The 17,008-nt window shown below is 36.4% G+C and overlaps 1 protein-coding gene across 8 annotated transcripts in view; it reads left to right on the top strand.

Moving 5' to 3' along the window:
- Positions 1 to 17,008, top strand: part of cnc (NFE2 like bZIP transcription factor cap-n-collar) — a 406,452-nt gene that overhangs the window by 122,820 nt on the left and 266,624 nt on the right. The window contains exon 1 of one of the 8 annotated variants that reach the window (XM_069822990.1): positions 5,139 to 5,342. The exons of the other annotated variants lie outside the window; for them this stretch is intronic. Coding sequence (XP_069679091.1) covers positions 5,154 to 5,342 — 189 coding nt within the window. The 5' untranslated portion in view covers positions 5,139 to 5,153. Of the gene's footprint in view, positions 1 to 5,138; positions 5,343 to 17,008 lie in introns of those variants that run through there. 8 annotated transcript variants of the gene reach the window in all.

A 17,008-nucleotide genomic window follows, 5' to 3' on the forward strand; every position in this document is an offset into this window, starting at 1 on the left:
ATTAATCTTTCTCAGGATAGGGACCGATGGCGGGCTTATGTGTGTGCGGCAATGAACCTCCGGGTCCTTAAAAGGCATTAGTAAGTAAAAACAAAACATAACAGGCCGTATACATACATTAATTGTAACAATGACAGCATTCATGGATAATAAGGTAGGCTGTGGAATACCATAAACTACAGTTTCACTATTTTCGTGCAGTATTCTTATTAATATTGTAAAATAAACGTATATTAATAATTTAAAATCAATTCATATTAAATAATAACGCGAACATGTTATAAAAGTCGTATTAGGGCCTACATGGTTAAAAAAAATAATCTCAGGAAAATACAAACCTCGCCATGTTTGCTAAAGTCCTCGGAAAACGATATAATTTCGTATCGGCATTTCTTTTGCAGCCCATTGTCCGTAAGGGATATCTGTTTTACGGGGATTCGTAGGGAAAGAAAAGATAAACGGTAGCCTATCTATGCACAGAAGAAATTAATATTTATTTATTGAAATAAAAGAAGAGTTTTATCAATTTCAGTGGTTTTATAGTCTAATACCGGCTTAAACGTTAATAAATTACTTATCTTACTTGTAATCTTTGGAAATTATCTTCAATATCCAGGCCACAACAATAGGAAATATTGACCACTGCCTCCTTGAATATCAGTATCGTTAGGATGAATGGAAATACCATGCGAATTTCAGTGAGTCACTTAAAGGACTTCCTTTTCAAGAAATAGGCCCTAAATGGCAGACGATGTGCTCTATGATCTCACGGATGTCATGTTGAAAAAATGAATTCTTGAATCAATAACCAACTATATTTTATAATTTAGGACGTAGCTGCATAAGGGCCCATAGGTACTCCAAAATGCTGTTCTGAAATATATAGTTGAAATTTTTAAAAACAGTGTAGGGCATATAAAATATATTAAAATAAACATTATTATTTAGCATTAGCATTACTGTTCAACATTTCTCAACGAAACTTTGTGGGTATAACAAAGAAACTACGGAGAATCGATTCATGCATTCTCCGGAAAAAGGGCCTATGGGGCTATGGGCCCTTATTGCAGCTCTATTTCCCTTTCCTCTGCGGACTCTGTATTTTCCCTGGCCGAACTGTTACATTGTTTCTATTATTAAAATGCTCATGGGCGGGTGGGTAGGGAAAGTGCGTCCTACAGAATTTATGTTAAGGTAACAATTGTCATTAAAGGAGAAAAATTCGCTCTGGCACCGGGAATCGAACCCGGGACTTTGGTTCTACGTACCAAGCGCTGTAGGACCAAAAAATGAATCTTTACATAGTCTATTCGCCCAACAGTGCATCTATACTGTCGTATCCCGGCCACCAAGTCACTCAATTGAGTGCGCTCCTCGTATGATGACAGTATTGACATGTCAACACATAATATTTCGAACATGGAGTGCAGCCACAAAGGAAATACACTAGAGGAGGGGGATTCGATCCGGTTCTGTGGATTGAACTTCGGCGTAGCTCAGTGGTTAGAGCGCTTTGTACGTAGAACCAAGGACCCGAGTTCGATCCCCTGCGCCGGAGCTAATTTTCCTCTTTTAATAACAATCTGTAAAAGTTGTTTTCAAGGAATATGATTTTTAAAGTTTAAATAGTTCCCCAAAATCTTGATTTGTGTATTTTTACTTCGTGATTCCCTTATAATGTTTGATAGAGTATTGTTAACCTTCCTTAAAAATATCTGAAAGTCCATATTAATTTAAGAATCTAAAATGAGTTTAAATGTAAGAGAATGCTGTGAAAAATTGGTGTTAACACACTTTACCCACCCACACGCCTGATCACAATGTAGAAAATTACTTTTGTAATTGCTGTCTCTCTTTTCACTCTTACGTTTTTCTATTCCTTTGGAGTTCAAAATGTAGAAAACGGAAGAACATTAACGATTGTCTGAAATGCGTCAATTGTATTGAGGTTAATGTGCAGTGTTAATTGTTTTTCGACAAAGATCGCAGCATGCGACGATGCGATGCCCACGGGGTTGCATAGATTGTGTAGGTGTAATTGTGGTCTGTGGGCATGTCGCTGTTTTTGTTAGGAGTACCCTTTTGATCTTTGGAGACGTGTGAGGTTAGAGTCATTTGTCATTTTATGACAGACGATTCCCAAGAAGTTTCCTGTCTGATCTCTTTTGTGTGAGATGTGAGTTTAGGACACTTAGTCTTTCTCTCTGGCTTTCAGTTGTTAAGACAAGTGTCCATTTGTCAATGGTCGATGTCTTCTGATGCCTCTCGAGAAAATTCTTTCAAAGTAACCGTGAAGAGTTAGGTCTCTAATGTGGTTCCTTTGTGATGCCTTGCCCGAAACCATGTTTTTAAAGTAAATGTTATTAAGAAGCCATTGAACGTAGGGCACCGGTATTTATCTAGGATACCCGTTAGGTTTTCATTTATACGACTGTATACATAGTATAGACTTAAATCACTTTTTCACATGTAATATTGAGAAATGAACTTATATGTTATGTACATGTATATACACAACATTTAAATGGTTATGTTTTAGTAGGTAATGATTTCACTTGAAAGTTTATTTCACAGACAAATTTCACAGTCCTTGTAGACCGGGAAAGTACTGTAATATTTAATTTTTTACCATTTATTATACATTATTTTTTATTTTTTGTAAGGCAGTGCAAAATCCATCGTTTATGCCGAACTAAGCATTATGATCTTACGAGTTCAGCAGGCCAAGCTGTTTGTTGTGCTGTCGTCATTTGTTTTCTTCCGTTTTGAGTTCTCATTTTGTGAATAATGGGTCGCTTAATGAACGAAGGCAAGATTTTCATTAAACATTTGAACCAATACGAGTATTATAATTTATCTGTCCGTCAAATTGTAAGGAACTACGCTTAGCGAGAATGGTCTGTTTCAAGTGTACAGCGGTTGATTACCAAGATACGGACATGATATCCCTCCTGAGAGATTATTGCGCGAAAGATCGCATTTCTCAGATTCTCTGATGGTTTCCGCTGAAGTTTCAAACGAGATCTTAATCCTATGGACTATTTTGTATGGAGTCAACTACAAAAAGCAGTTTAATACAAAACAAGAATTCGTAATATTGAACATTTAAGACAACGCCTTCTTGAATGTTGGGACCTGCTTGATCAAAGACAGATATCCAGTGCTATTGGACAATGGGGAAGACGCCTACAAATCGTTGTGCGAGAAATGGCGGTCACATAGAGCATCATTTTTTATTTTGATTATTAGAAAGATCATTAATTAGGCTATTATTAATTTTACCAACATTCAGTTTCTGCATTTCGAAGTAGACTAATTGTCTTCAAAAACCACATTTTTCGCATCATTGTGTATTGACTTTCATAAGATTTTAATTGAACCTAAAAAAAAACTTAATAAAAAGTCCTGCTAATCTTTAAAGTCTACTCTTTCCAATAGTGTATTCATTATAAATTAATGTTATGTATTTTCGAAAATAGAGTATTTCTTAGCCTATAGGCTAGCTAATATGAACATCTGAATGTTGTCCAGTTTGATTTTTGTTATTTTGTTGGAATTGGATTTTAAACGCTTTGAAAATTAGAATACGGTAAAGTGAAATACCGTGAAGTTGTCGGACTGATTTGATCAATGCTATCAGTCGAATGCGAAGTATTAGGGAACAAATTAAATTTGTGGATTGCTAAGTGATGAACGCCAGATTTTTCGAATTGCAATTGACTCCTTATTTGGACCTCGTGTGTAGGCTACCAGCCTCTCCACCGACTTAACTTCACAGCGTGGAATTGTTTAATTTTACGGGATTTCTATGACAGGAATAAAGTACCCTACATAGCCTACTGCACGTTTGTTTTCTGAGTCCCGTGACGATCAAGCAAATCGTTGGCGCGATAGCCCATAGAGAACCAAGGACCACCACCCGACTGCTGGCCTCACATCCACATGTCTCAGCAGAGGTGAACGATCATCCAACCAGTTTGTGGTCAGCACGATGATTTCTCTAGTCGTTATAGCGCTACTCACTGTAGCTCTCCAAATTCATCACGTGGCCGAAATTTCGTGAGAAAATGACTGTCTTCCTTCATGAGAGTTTAAAATTAGCTATCCTTTATCGCTAGCCTACACGGCCTAAATAGTGGATCTCTCGCCTGTATATGACACTCGCATAATATCTATAAGTTATATATAATTTGAACTGGTAACGGAAATTACGGGAAAACGGCTGAACGGATTTTAATAAATGACCCCTCATTTTGAAGCTTGGAACTCAAAGTTTTTTCAGAAAAAACAGTAGTTTTTAGTGAAATGTCAATTTTTCAACATAATTTTCCTATTTTCCAAACTCCATCTGTCGTGAGTTTTGAGAACTAGCTAATTGCATTTCAGAATAAAACAAAACACACACTACAGTAAACAATATTACACGAAGGCCATGATCTGCAAGAATGCTGACATATTTAGAGCTCAAATTAAATTGGTTATTGAAAACTTAACTTATTAAAATAATTTACAGGTTCGATTCTGTGGTGTGTAATTTTCTGGGTACAGCTGTGTATTGGATATTAAAAACTACAAAACTTGAGGTGTTTTGATGGCATTATTACCATTACAAATGAAATATTATTGTAGTTAATGCCGTGATGTGACTATTTCTCATTAATTATACATATTAATGCTATATTGATGATATGAAAGTGAAACCTTTTGGGGTTATATCAGTAGATGTAGAGAATAACTTTAATTAGATTTTAATTTCTATATTTTTACTGAAAGCTATAAAACTTACGTAAGATAATATTATTAAAAATCAAATATTTTTATAGTTATTAATCAAGTGGGGTTGGGTCTTTTTCATATATTTAATGGCGGTGTGGTGTAGATATTTATATGCGTGGTTCTTTTCAGTATTGGCTCGAGAGAGAGTATCTTTCATTATTATGGAAGCAAATAACTTTCAGAATGTCTGGTATTCTTCATTGAAAATAAATCTGAAAAATGTTTATTTGAACGTCTAATGATCTTAGTTTGCAGCATTTGCTCCACAAGCCACCAGTTCCTTCTATAAAATGCTCAACCTAAGATATGTTAAAGTGTTTGGTTTCAGTTGTATTGTAAATAAGATTTCTTTGCACGAGGATTTCCTCTCCTTTCGAATGACGTCGTTCATCATATCAACCGTTATCAGATGTTCACATCTTGAAACAAATGTGATAAAGGTTAATTATACAGATTTTCTGTACATTCTTGTCTCTATCGTGTGTGTGTGTGGCTTGGCGCACCTGCTGCCTTCTGCACTGAAGTACATGGGAAACACTCTGACGTTTCGGAAGCTTAAACCTGAGGTTTGTGCCAACTTGCAGATATTTTAACTAAGTGTTATATTACCGGTTCTTCTGTATGGTTGTGAAACTTGGACTCTCACTCTGACAGAGGAACATAGGTTCAGGGTGTTTGAGAATAAGGTGCTTAGGAAAATATTTGGGGCTAAGCGGGATGAAGTTACAGGAGAATGGAGAAAGTTACACAACACAGAACTGCACGCATTGTATTCTTCACCTGACATAATTAGGAACATTAAATCCAGACGTTTGAGATGGGCAGGGCATGTAGCACGTATGGGCGAATCCAGAAATGCATATAGAGTGTTAGTTGGGAGACCGGAGGGAAAAAGACCTTTAGGGAGGCCGAGACGTAGATGGAAAGATAATATTAAAATGGATTTGAGGGAGGTGGGGTATGATGATAGAGACTGGATTAATCTTGCACAGGATAGGGACCGCTGGCGGGCTTATGTGAGGGCGGCAATGAACCTTCGGGTTCCTTAAAAGCCATTTGTAAGTAAGTAAGTAATTACCGGTATACAGAGTGAATCGTAAGTAATGTCATTAATTTCAGGGGGTTATTCTTTGAGATATTTTTCCTTTTTGCTTCCTTTTTGAGATAAAAATTATTTTACCTGGAACGTTTCATAGCTTGTTTTGGGAAAGCCATTAATTTAATTCCCAATATGCTCAGTCAGTTTAAGAGAGCAATATATCATCATAAAAAATGATTGAAATAATTTTTGGTTTTGTCCTTTAAATGTGCATAAATTTGGTCCCAACAAATGTAACATTGAAAAATTTCTTTGAAGAACGAAAAGTTACATTTGTTCGGATAAAATTTCTACACATTTAAAGGACAAAACTAAAATTCTTTCAATCATTTATGATCACAATACACTGCTCAGTCATTGGCTTTCCCAAAACACGCTATGAAATATTTCATATAAAAAGGAAGCAAAAACGAGCAAAATTGCATAAAACTGTTTTGTTTCAAATATCTCAAAGAGTGACCCCCCTGGAATTAATGACATTACTTACTGTTCACTCAGTATAAACGACTGTTCCTGCTGTTAGATTATGAATAAGAGTAGAATATCATTGTAGTCGTACCTAGAAGAAGAAGAAGAAGAAGAAGAAGAAGAAGAAGAAGAAGAAGAAGAATATCCATGCCGAATGTTTTTCAATTGCACTGTTCTCTTATATGAACAATTAAACCATGTAGACTGTGCTTTAGGTCTAAAGTCGTCTTTTAAGGCACATTTATGAAGAGTGTTATATTTCGTTGGCTATAAGGAGTTTTTGCTGTGCTGTCATACACAATTTGTGCAGTAATAAAAAAATACAACAGTATATGTTACAGTAGACTAATAGTCTAATATTCATGTACAAGTTTCTTGATACTTACGGCTTTTAGAGATTCCGCAGGTTCATTGCCGTCCTCACATAAGCCCGCCTACGGTCCCTATCCTAAGCAAGATTAATCCAGTCGCTAGCATCATATCCCACCTCTCTCAAAACCCATTTTAATATTATCCTCTCACCTACGTCTCGGGCTCCTCAAATGTAATTTTTCCTCTGGCCTGCCAACTAACACTGTATATGCATTTGTGGATTCTCCCGTACGTGCTATATGCCCTGCTCATCTCAAACGCCTGGATTTAATGTTCCTAATTAGCCTATATCAGGTGAATACAATGCATGCAGTTCTACGTTGTGTAACTTTCTCCATTCTGCTATAACTTCATCCCTCTTAGCCCCAAATATTTTCCTAAGCACCTTATTCTCAAACATCCTTAGCCCTTGTTCCTCTCTCAAAGTGAGAGTCCAAGTTTCACAACCATACAGAGAAACTGGTAATATAACTGTTTTATAAATTCTAACTGTAAGCATTTTTGAGAGCAGACTGAATGACAAAAGCCTAACTGAATAATAACAGGCATTTCCCATTATTATTTTGCGTTTAATTTCCTCTCGAGTGTCATTTAAGCTTATATTTGTTGTTCCAAGATATTTGAATTTTTCCACCTCTTCAAAGGATAAATTTTCAGTTTTTATATTTCCATTTCGTGCATTGTTCTGGTCACGAGACATCATATAGGCTTACTTGGTTTTTCCGTGGTTTACTTCCAAACCTATCTCTTTACTTGCTTGAAGTAAAATTCCCGTGTTTTCCCTAATCATTTGTGGATTTCCTCCTAACATAGGCCTATTCACGTCATCCGCATAAACAAGCATTTGATGTAATCCGTTCAATTCCAAATCCTCTCTGTTATCCTGGACTTTCCTAATGGAGTATGCTAGAGCAAAGTTAAAGAAGTAAAGGTGATAGTGCATCTCCGTTTTTTAACGCGCAGTGAATTGGAAAAAAATACAAAATGGAAGTAATATAAACAGTTATAGCAGAATTATGTAGGCCTACAAGTAGGTGTTGTGAAAATTCATCTTGCTTACTTACTTACTGGCTTTTAAGGAACCCGGAGGTTCATTGCCGCCCTCACATAAGCCCGCCATTGGTCCCTATCCTGAGCAAGATTAATCCATTCTCTATCATCATATCCCACCTCCCTCAAATCCATTTTAATATTATCTTCCCATTTACGTCTCGGCCTCCCTAAAGGTCTTTTTCCCTCCGGCCTCACAACTAACACTCTATATGCATTTCTGGATTCGCCCATACGTGCTACATGCCCTGCCCATCTCAAACGTCTGGATTTAATGTTCCTAATTATGTCAGGTGAAGAATACGTACAATGCGTGCAGTTCTGTGTTGTGTAACTTTCTCCATTCTCCTGTAACTTCATCCCTCTTAGCCCCAAATATTTTCCTAAGCACCTTATTCTCAAACACCCTTAACCTATGTTCCTCTCTCAAAGTGAGAGTCCACATTTCACAACCATAAAGAACAACCGGTAATATAACTGTTTTATAAATTCTAACGTTCAGATTTTTTGACAGCAGACTAGATGATAAAAGCTTCTCAGCCGAATAATAACAGGCATTTCCCATATTTATTCTGTGTTTAATTTCCTCCCGAGTATCATTTCTATTTGTTACTGTTGCTCCAAGATATTTGAACTTCTCCACCCCTTCAAAAGATAAATTTCCAATTTTTATATTTCCATTTCGTACAATATTCCCGTCACGAGACATAATCATATACTTTGTCTTTTCGGGATTTACTTCCAAACCTATCTCTTTACTTGCTTCCAGTAAAATTCCCGTGTTTTCCCTAATCGTTGAAAATTCATCTTAGAAATCTTAATATCTACAGAGAGTTTAACTTTTAAAGTCCGCTGATTCTGATTGAATACTTCACTGGCATATTCAGCCGTGTCGAGAAATGTCAAGAGGACAACTCGCAGGAGGAAAACCCCACAACAAAGAATAAGAAAATTCATCTTAGAAATTCTTATTCTTTGTTGTGGGGTTTTCCTCCTGCGAGTTGTCCTCTTGACATCTCTCGACACGGCTGAATATGCCAGTGAAGTACTCAATCAGAATCAGCGGACTTCAAAAGTTAAACTCTCTATAGAGTTGGCAACGCTAACCATTGATATTACAACGTGTTCGTTAACCAATAGATTTTTTAATAATAGTTACTGTTGACATTATTATGCTCTGAATCTGCTTTTTATCTAATGAGCCCCATCAAATAGGCCTATATAAAACAATAATAATAATAATAATAATAATAATAATAATAATAATAGTAATTTTTTGCCGATTGGTGCAGTAATACAATTTGTTTTTAAAAAAGAAAAACTCTGTTTCTTACAGGATATTTGCAGAATACAATTTCCGTAGGATAATATAACCGCTATTATAGTCAGTTTCAGGTTTTCCATTCTTTCGACTTTAATTTATATTATTATGTAAACAGGCCAAGACACTAAGAACGCAACACAAACACTGCGTTTCATTGACTCTGTACACATCCCCTCTTTTCTCGTGTCGGAAGAATAGATTACAGTTGCAACGTTTCCTAAATTGTGATAGCAACATGGCGTCGGGATCAGTGCTTTTTGTGAACATTTTTTTAGCGCCACCCACAATAGGTTTGAACCCAATAACATTGGATGATCAGGCACCACGCCCGGGCGGGCAGGCTGTTGCTTCTATTTGGTTGGTTGGTTGCGTTACCCACTGTCATGGTGGCTGCGATCGGTCTTCCCATCATTGTGATAGCTTACGGCCGCCTTTGCTATAGCGGCGGCTCGCCTCTCCTTCGCTTGGCGTACGAACTTGTGCAACAAGAACGAACGCACAGAACTCGTGGAATAATAATTGTGACGGAAGGTCCATCTTTGCTCCCTCATTTTTGGTACAGATATGATTGTTTTGGTCGTATGAGAGTGAGTCATTGGAACTGATTGGCTAGGACGTTTCTTAACTGCAGACGGGAGAGCTTGGGTTATTTTCCAATAGAAATAACATCTCTCTTTTTTGCCTAGTTGTACCGACGCCACTTGAGATTGAGACCATGTTTGGATAAAGTTGCTTTCTCATGCTGTCGGATTGCGGGTACATCCAGTTTTGGGGCGAATTTAACAAGCACTCAATGGTTGGTACAGTTTTTTTTTTGTAAACTTAAGTTATATTGAAATTTTGACTTTTTCACTCAATAATTCTGTCATCGATTTTCAAAAGGGGACATGCCCAAAATAACAGTGTTGAAAAATCGCAAAAACTATAACTAAGTTAACAAATGAAAATGGTCATGTATTTTTCTAATTAGATCACTATGGATACATAGCCTACATTCAGGATCCATAAACATTTTAATTTTTAATGTCTGTTATAATTTTTTTGCGATTTACCAACACTTCGTTATTTTGGACGTGTCCCCTTTTGCAAATCGATGACAGATTTCTCCAATAGCTTAGTGAGTTCATCATAGCAAGTCGTATTTTTTTTTTTTTTTTTTTGCATTACACCAATCCTCGGATAAACAGCAAGAATTCGGGGATAGAAGGTTTACACGATAATAGTGTTGTAACTGACCCCTTAAAATATTCTCGAATTCACTAATTCTTGCGCCAAGCAGATTCCGAATATATGCTTATCTGTGTGGGAGTGAAATTATTTTATATTTGAAACATTAAAAATTACCCTTCTATTCCATGTTTACCGTGCACTTATTTTAAGTCTACCCGCAAATAAAAAAAAATCCAGGTTTCTCTTTTCTTATCACTGCGATAAGTACAAGACATTAAGAAGAGCGGTATGCATATATCCTAAAACTCGGTGTAAACTACAGCTTGTATCTGGGGAATCGATGTATTATTATTATTATTATTATTATTATTATTATTATTATTATTATTATTATTATTATTATTATTTCTGTGACTAGGTCAGTACCTTTTATCATTATTCGATTACTGTCGTAAACTATTGACCGCATTGCGATTGGCTTTCAAGAAGTTCATTGATTTCAGATTTAAGTTTAATTTTGCTGTTCAACGATGACGAGTAAGAACTTAACGGGAAATGCCGTCTAACGTGACCAGGCGAAACATCTCGCCCTTCATTGAGAATTTAGGCTATCTAGTTGTAACTTAGAAGATCAGACTAGCGTAGGTAAGCGAGAGTGTCTTGAATACAGTTTGACACCGCGTTTGCAGCATGTCTCATATTCCTGTGCTCAGAAATAACAGTTGCTATCGTAATAAGTTTTCAACTACATTCATTAATTGTAACGTATAATTACAATCCCATATGTCTCGAGTTTAACTCCCGACGATATTATTTATCTCTGATATCCGGTACATTTCGCTTTACCCGAACGGTCTGTGCTTCTAATCCAGAGCCCTATTTCTTGTGAATATTGGTTCTTGATTATTTCTGCAGATATGGTTTGAGTGAAAAGAATCTGTTCTTTAAAAAATTGAAAAGAAAGGGACTAGGATGAAGATGGAAAATAAAAATGATACATTTTGTGATAAATCTTCGTTATTTGCGGGATATCCAAAGATGAGATTAACGACCAATATTATAAACATTGTAATTGCGTAAACTTGTAACAAACAACGATTCAATTCATAATGTTTTATGGTGGTGATTATTACCATGACCGAAAAATTGACAGAGATGTTGTTGTTTATTGACTTCACTGGCTTTGAGCCAGAGGCCGTTTTAGGATCTTATACTCGCAGGATGCCCTCTCCAGCCATTGTACATAGATAATAATAAATATATATTTACATACTGTATATGACACTATTTCTGACATAAGTGCCAGTAGGTGTGTGAGTGCGGTGATTGTTTTATTTATTTTATTTTATTTTTTTTTAATTATTTTGGTGTATGCCTAATTTGTTAATTTGCGATGCTTAAGGAATGGTGAACGGGACAAGAGTTCGAGGTAAAAGATATCAGTTGATAGACAGCATTAAGGTATTATATAGGGAGATTAATAGGAAAGCAAGAAATTGGGAAGAATGGGAGATGCTGGGTTTGCAGTTAAAGACCTGCTCTTGGGCAGAACACTGTACATACATACATACATTATTATTATTTTTTTTAAGTTTCCCCTTCCGGTGGCAGAAGCGTCTGAATGGATATGGAGACTTGCATGGTGTAGTGTTATTTTATTGATCTGCCTCTCTGTTGCTGTCGTGATTCCTCTCAGACAGTATTCAAATTTCCAACACGTGTATGCGGTTTTGTTTTGATGATAATTGCAATATTCGCTGTGTAGCCTCGTGGAGTAAATCGTTTTCGACTGTTTAGTGAAAGAAGACAAAGTTTTGGTAATAAAGAAATGCTTGACTCATTAATATTGGAGGCTTATAATTTTTTTCTTTAAATATTTAACGAATCAACCATCCATAATCTTTTCACTATAGTGTTTTTATCATTTACTGAATTGTAGGATCTTTCCAACTAGAGAAGAGCGAAGATTTGGAAGAATTGGAGGAAATGATTTGAGGAAGTCAGGGCCCACACTGATCTGTTGATCTTGATAATATTGTAAACTAAATATTATAGGCTACTTGTTTACTGTGGAAATCGGAGTACTGGACATAACAGATATAACATGAAAATCCTACCCACCACTGTGGAGGGAAACGGTTAGCCTGTCTAACCGTGAAACGAGCGGGCACGAGTTCAAATTCTCGTTGGGGCAAGTTACCTGGTTGAGGTTTATTCCGGTGTTTTACCTCAATCCATTAAGAGCAAATGCTGGATAACTTTACGAGCTGAACCCTGGACTTATTTCGCTGGTATTATCACCTTAATCTAATTCAGACGCTAGATAACCATAGCAGTTGATAAAGCGTCGTAAAATAAACCACTTAAAAACATGGGAATTCTTGCAACTTGATTCACAGTACATGTTCCATATATTCTGAATTTTGTCTAATTCCCTGGATTTCTTTTAAATCCATCTCAGCATCCATATCGTTTTCTGTGGACTTTGGTCTACCATAATATTTTATCTGCCATGGAACCAGTCTCTTCATAGTTTTATAAGCTTCCATAATGACAAATTGGTCCATTTCTTAATCCGTAATAATCTATTATAGAGTTACTAATTTTTCCCAACGCCCTGGAACAATCTCTATTACATTCATAATAACACTGAATAAGGTCAATTCGCATTTGTAGAGCAAAACTGTTACTTTCTGGTATTAATTTGAAAAAAAGAAGAGAGATATGTTTGCACTTAACTCACTCATGAATAGCTTGAATTGTTGTATATTTATTTATTTATTTAATTTTATCATAGCAACAATAAACAATTGAAACAAAAGCTTCTGTGAAAATAAATTCCCTACGTACTTAAAAATAATAAACCATTTGTGATGAAATTACCACAATAATTTTATTGTGACCACCTCTGTGGTGTAGGGATCAGAATGCTGGTCTCTTATGCAGAGGGCCCGGGTTCGATTCCCGGTCGGGTTGAATTTTCTAGTTGAGATTTTTTTAGGACTTTCCCTCAACCGTAAGGCAAATGCCAGAAAATTCGGGCCACAACATCCTTGTTCATAACAAATTAGTAATAGGCCTGTATCTATAGATGCCATGTAGTTCACAACAATAGAACCAGTCTCAACAATAGTACACAGGTCTTTGCATTTCACCCAAAAGATTAACTCGCGATATGACCAGAGATGTGAAAGCGAGTATAAATAACAGCAATATATATGTGCAAAGTCCACACCTGTGGAGTAACGGCTAGCGCGTCTGGCCGCGAAACCAGGTGGCCCGGGTTCGATTCCCGGTTGGGATAAGTTACTTGGTTAAGGTTTTTTCCGGGGTTTTCCCTCAACCCAATATGAGCAAATGCTGGGTAACTTTCGGTGTTGGATCCCGGACTCATTTCACCGGCATTATCACCTTCATCTCATTCAGACGCTAAATAACCTAGATGTTGATAAAGCGTCGTAAAATAACCTACTAAGCAAGAAGAAATATATGTGCAAGAACGCCACTGATTCATATGAAATTTCTAGATTTGTTGCTTAGCGACGTAATTAACATGTTGTTTGTATGATTGATCCTAGTTTCGGTGTAGTTTAGTGTAGGCCTACATGAAATGTGAAGAGTTGGGTGTAGGCCTATCGCAAGTTTTCCGTATCTGTCATAATCTTAATAAATTATAATGACATAGGTCTAACTCTTAAAAAAAATAGTAATTGTGAAGTTATAAAGATAAAATGGCTGAGACTTGCGAATTTTTTTTTTATCTTTTTCAATGGAATTATAAGTTAATTAGAAGAATTTTATTGATCTAATTCTTCCTTGAAAGGGTTGTCATTCCCTTTTTTCTTCTTCATTAAGTCGAACATTGAACGGTGGCTGCGTTTCTTTTACGCATGTTAATCGCTGAGAAATAAAGACAGTTGAAAGCGGTTTATTGATCCTGTTTCACTTTGAGCATTCATTTAAAACTATTAGGGGAAAGAAAGGTTTCCGATATCTTATTACAGTGACAATATTGATAAAGAACATTGTGGCTATGAAAGAGATTCCGAATTCCAGTCGCGAAGCGAACGTGTGATCTAATAGCCTACACGTGATAACAATAGAATTGTGTTTGCGGAACTATTTCGTAATTGTTCATTACGTGATAAATAGGCCTGTACGTAGGCCGATGTTACTAGAATTGCCTTGTACATAACTTACGTGGAGTTTTCTTAATTCAAATATGTGTACTGATTTTCAGTACTTGAGCCGATTAAATACGAAGTAATAATCTATTTTCACGAGAAAGGGGAGAGTGCAGGTTACAAGGAGTAGGAAGTACAACGTTGGCACATAGGCCTAGAAAAATTCGCTGGGACTTTTCGTCTGAGAGTCTATTCTGTGTTCTCTGGACATTTAGATACAATTTCACGTTATCTTCAGCTAAGTATTTAAGCTATGTATGGCCTATTTGTTTATTCATCTGTATATTAATGCACAGTGCTTCACCATGTTTGCTGTTAATTGCGTATTTTATACAACTTTTGTACCATCCCTATCTTCATAGCCAAGCTGTAATACTCTGCACCTGTCCTGTGTACTGTGTTCTAACCTGTAGATAGGTTATCAGTATATTCATGTGCAAAAGATATTTTTCTATTCATCTGAAGTGCTCGCAGGATTCAGTCCTTGTTACAGCGATTGGCATAGTGTAGGAATGCTTGAACAAGTGTACTCATGTGCTTCTATGAAACTGTATGACATGCAACATCAATTTCTCTGTAGCCAGAAATCAAATGTAACGACTATAATTATCAAATTATTTTTTTAACAACGTAAATATTCCACCTACATTAATAAAAAAATAAAGGATTTGGTGGAACTCATCGCCATGAAAATACTTACGTTAGGCCTACATCCGATAAACCTAACAATAAGATCGAGTCCATTCTTATACACAAGGGGACTCCACATATAATTTACTCGGAAGAGTTTACTATAATCCATGAGGGATGCAATACATTTAAAAATAATGTTATTCAAGTGTGCTTTGACACGGACGCGAAACGCGTGCAAAATACATGAGTAGCTACAGAAAGATAGGCTACAGGGTCTGCATTATTCACATACTTATTTACTTACTTATAAATGGCTTTTAAGGAACCCGAAGGTTCATTGCCGCCCTCACATAAGCCCGCCATCGGTCCCTATACTGTGCAAGATTAATCCAGTCTCTATCATCACACCCCACCTCCCTCAAATCCATTTTAATATTATCCTCCTATCTACGTCTCGGCCTCCCTAAAGGTCTTTTTCCCTCCGGTCTCCCAACTAACACTCTATATGCATTTCTGGATTCGCCCATACGTGCTACATGCCCTGCCCATCTCAAACGTCTGGATTTTAAGTTCCTAATTATGTTAGGTGAAGAATACAATGCGTGCAGTTCTGTGTTGTGTAACTTTCTCCATTCTCCTGTAACTTCATCCCGCTTATCCCCCAATATTTTCCTAAGCACCTTATTCTCAAACACCCTTAACCTATGTTCCTCTCTCAGAGTGAGAGTCCAAATTTTCACAACCATACAGAAGAACCGGTAATATAACTGTTTTATAAATTCTAACTTTCAGATTTTTTGACAGCAGACTGGATGATAAGAGCTTCTCAACCGAATAATAACAGGCATTTCCCATATTTATTCTGCGTTTAATTTCCTCCCGAGTGTCATTTATATTTGTTACTGTTGCTCCAAGATATTTGAATTTTTCTACCTTTTCGAAGGATAAATCTCCAATTTTTATATTTCCATTTCGTACAATATTCTGGTCACGAGACATAATCATATACTTTGTCTTTTCGGGATTTACTTCCAAACGGATCGCTTTACTTGCTTCAAGTAAAATTTCCGTGTTTTCCCTAACCGTTTGTGTATTTTCTCCTAACATATTCACGTCATCTGCATAGACAAGAAGCTGATGTAACCCGTTCAATTCCAAACCCTGCCTGTTATCCTGAACTTTCCTAATGGCATATTCTAGAGCGAAGTTAAAAAGTAAAGGTGATAGTGCATCTCCCTGCTTTAGCCCGCAGTGAATTGGAAAAGCATCAGATAGAAACTGACCTATACGGACTCTAGATGATTAAATAACAATAACATTATTTACAGGATGTTCTCATGTTCTTAGTCTATATAGTTCTAGCAGTTGTTTGTTAATATTGTCTGTAGCTAAAAACAGTTCTTCACATAGTCTATTATTATTATTATTATTATTATTATTATTATTATTATTATTATTATTATTATTATTATTATTGTCATCGTCATAAGTATTGGGCCTAATGGCTCGTTACGGTCTCAAGCCATCTCTTTAAAGATCTTTCTAGTGTTCTCTTCCCTTTTTTCACGGTAGAAATGTGACGGGGAATGAGAGTCCTTTCCATGCGGTGAACATGTTGCTGCCAGTTAGTTCTGTAACTATAGATGCAATCCAAAATAGAAGATATTTCAAGCTCTTGAAGAACATCTTCGTTCCTCTTGCGGTGTAATCTAGTATAGCCAGCTGTTCTTAGCAGGAATTTCATCTCCTTGGCTACTATTCGGGTTTTATCTCTTTCCCTCAAAGTCCAGGCCTCAGAACTCCGTAGTTAGTACTGGTCTTGCCAATGTTCTATAATAATAATATATATTTTTTTTACTTATTCGTAGCTCATTTCCGTTCATTAGACGCACTTCAGTCTTTTTTAATTAGTTTATTTTACGATGCTTCACC

The sequence above is a fragment of the Periplaneta americana genome, chromosome 4 (genome assembly GCF_040183065.1).
Source record: "Periplaneta americana isolate PAMFEO1 chromosome 4, P.americana_PAMFEO1_priV1, whole genome shotgun sequence".
Classification (NCBI taxonomy): Eukaryota; Metazoa; Arthropoda; class Insecta; order Blattodea; family Blattidae; genus Periplaneta; species Periplaneta americana.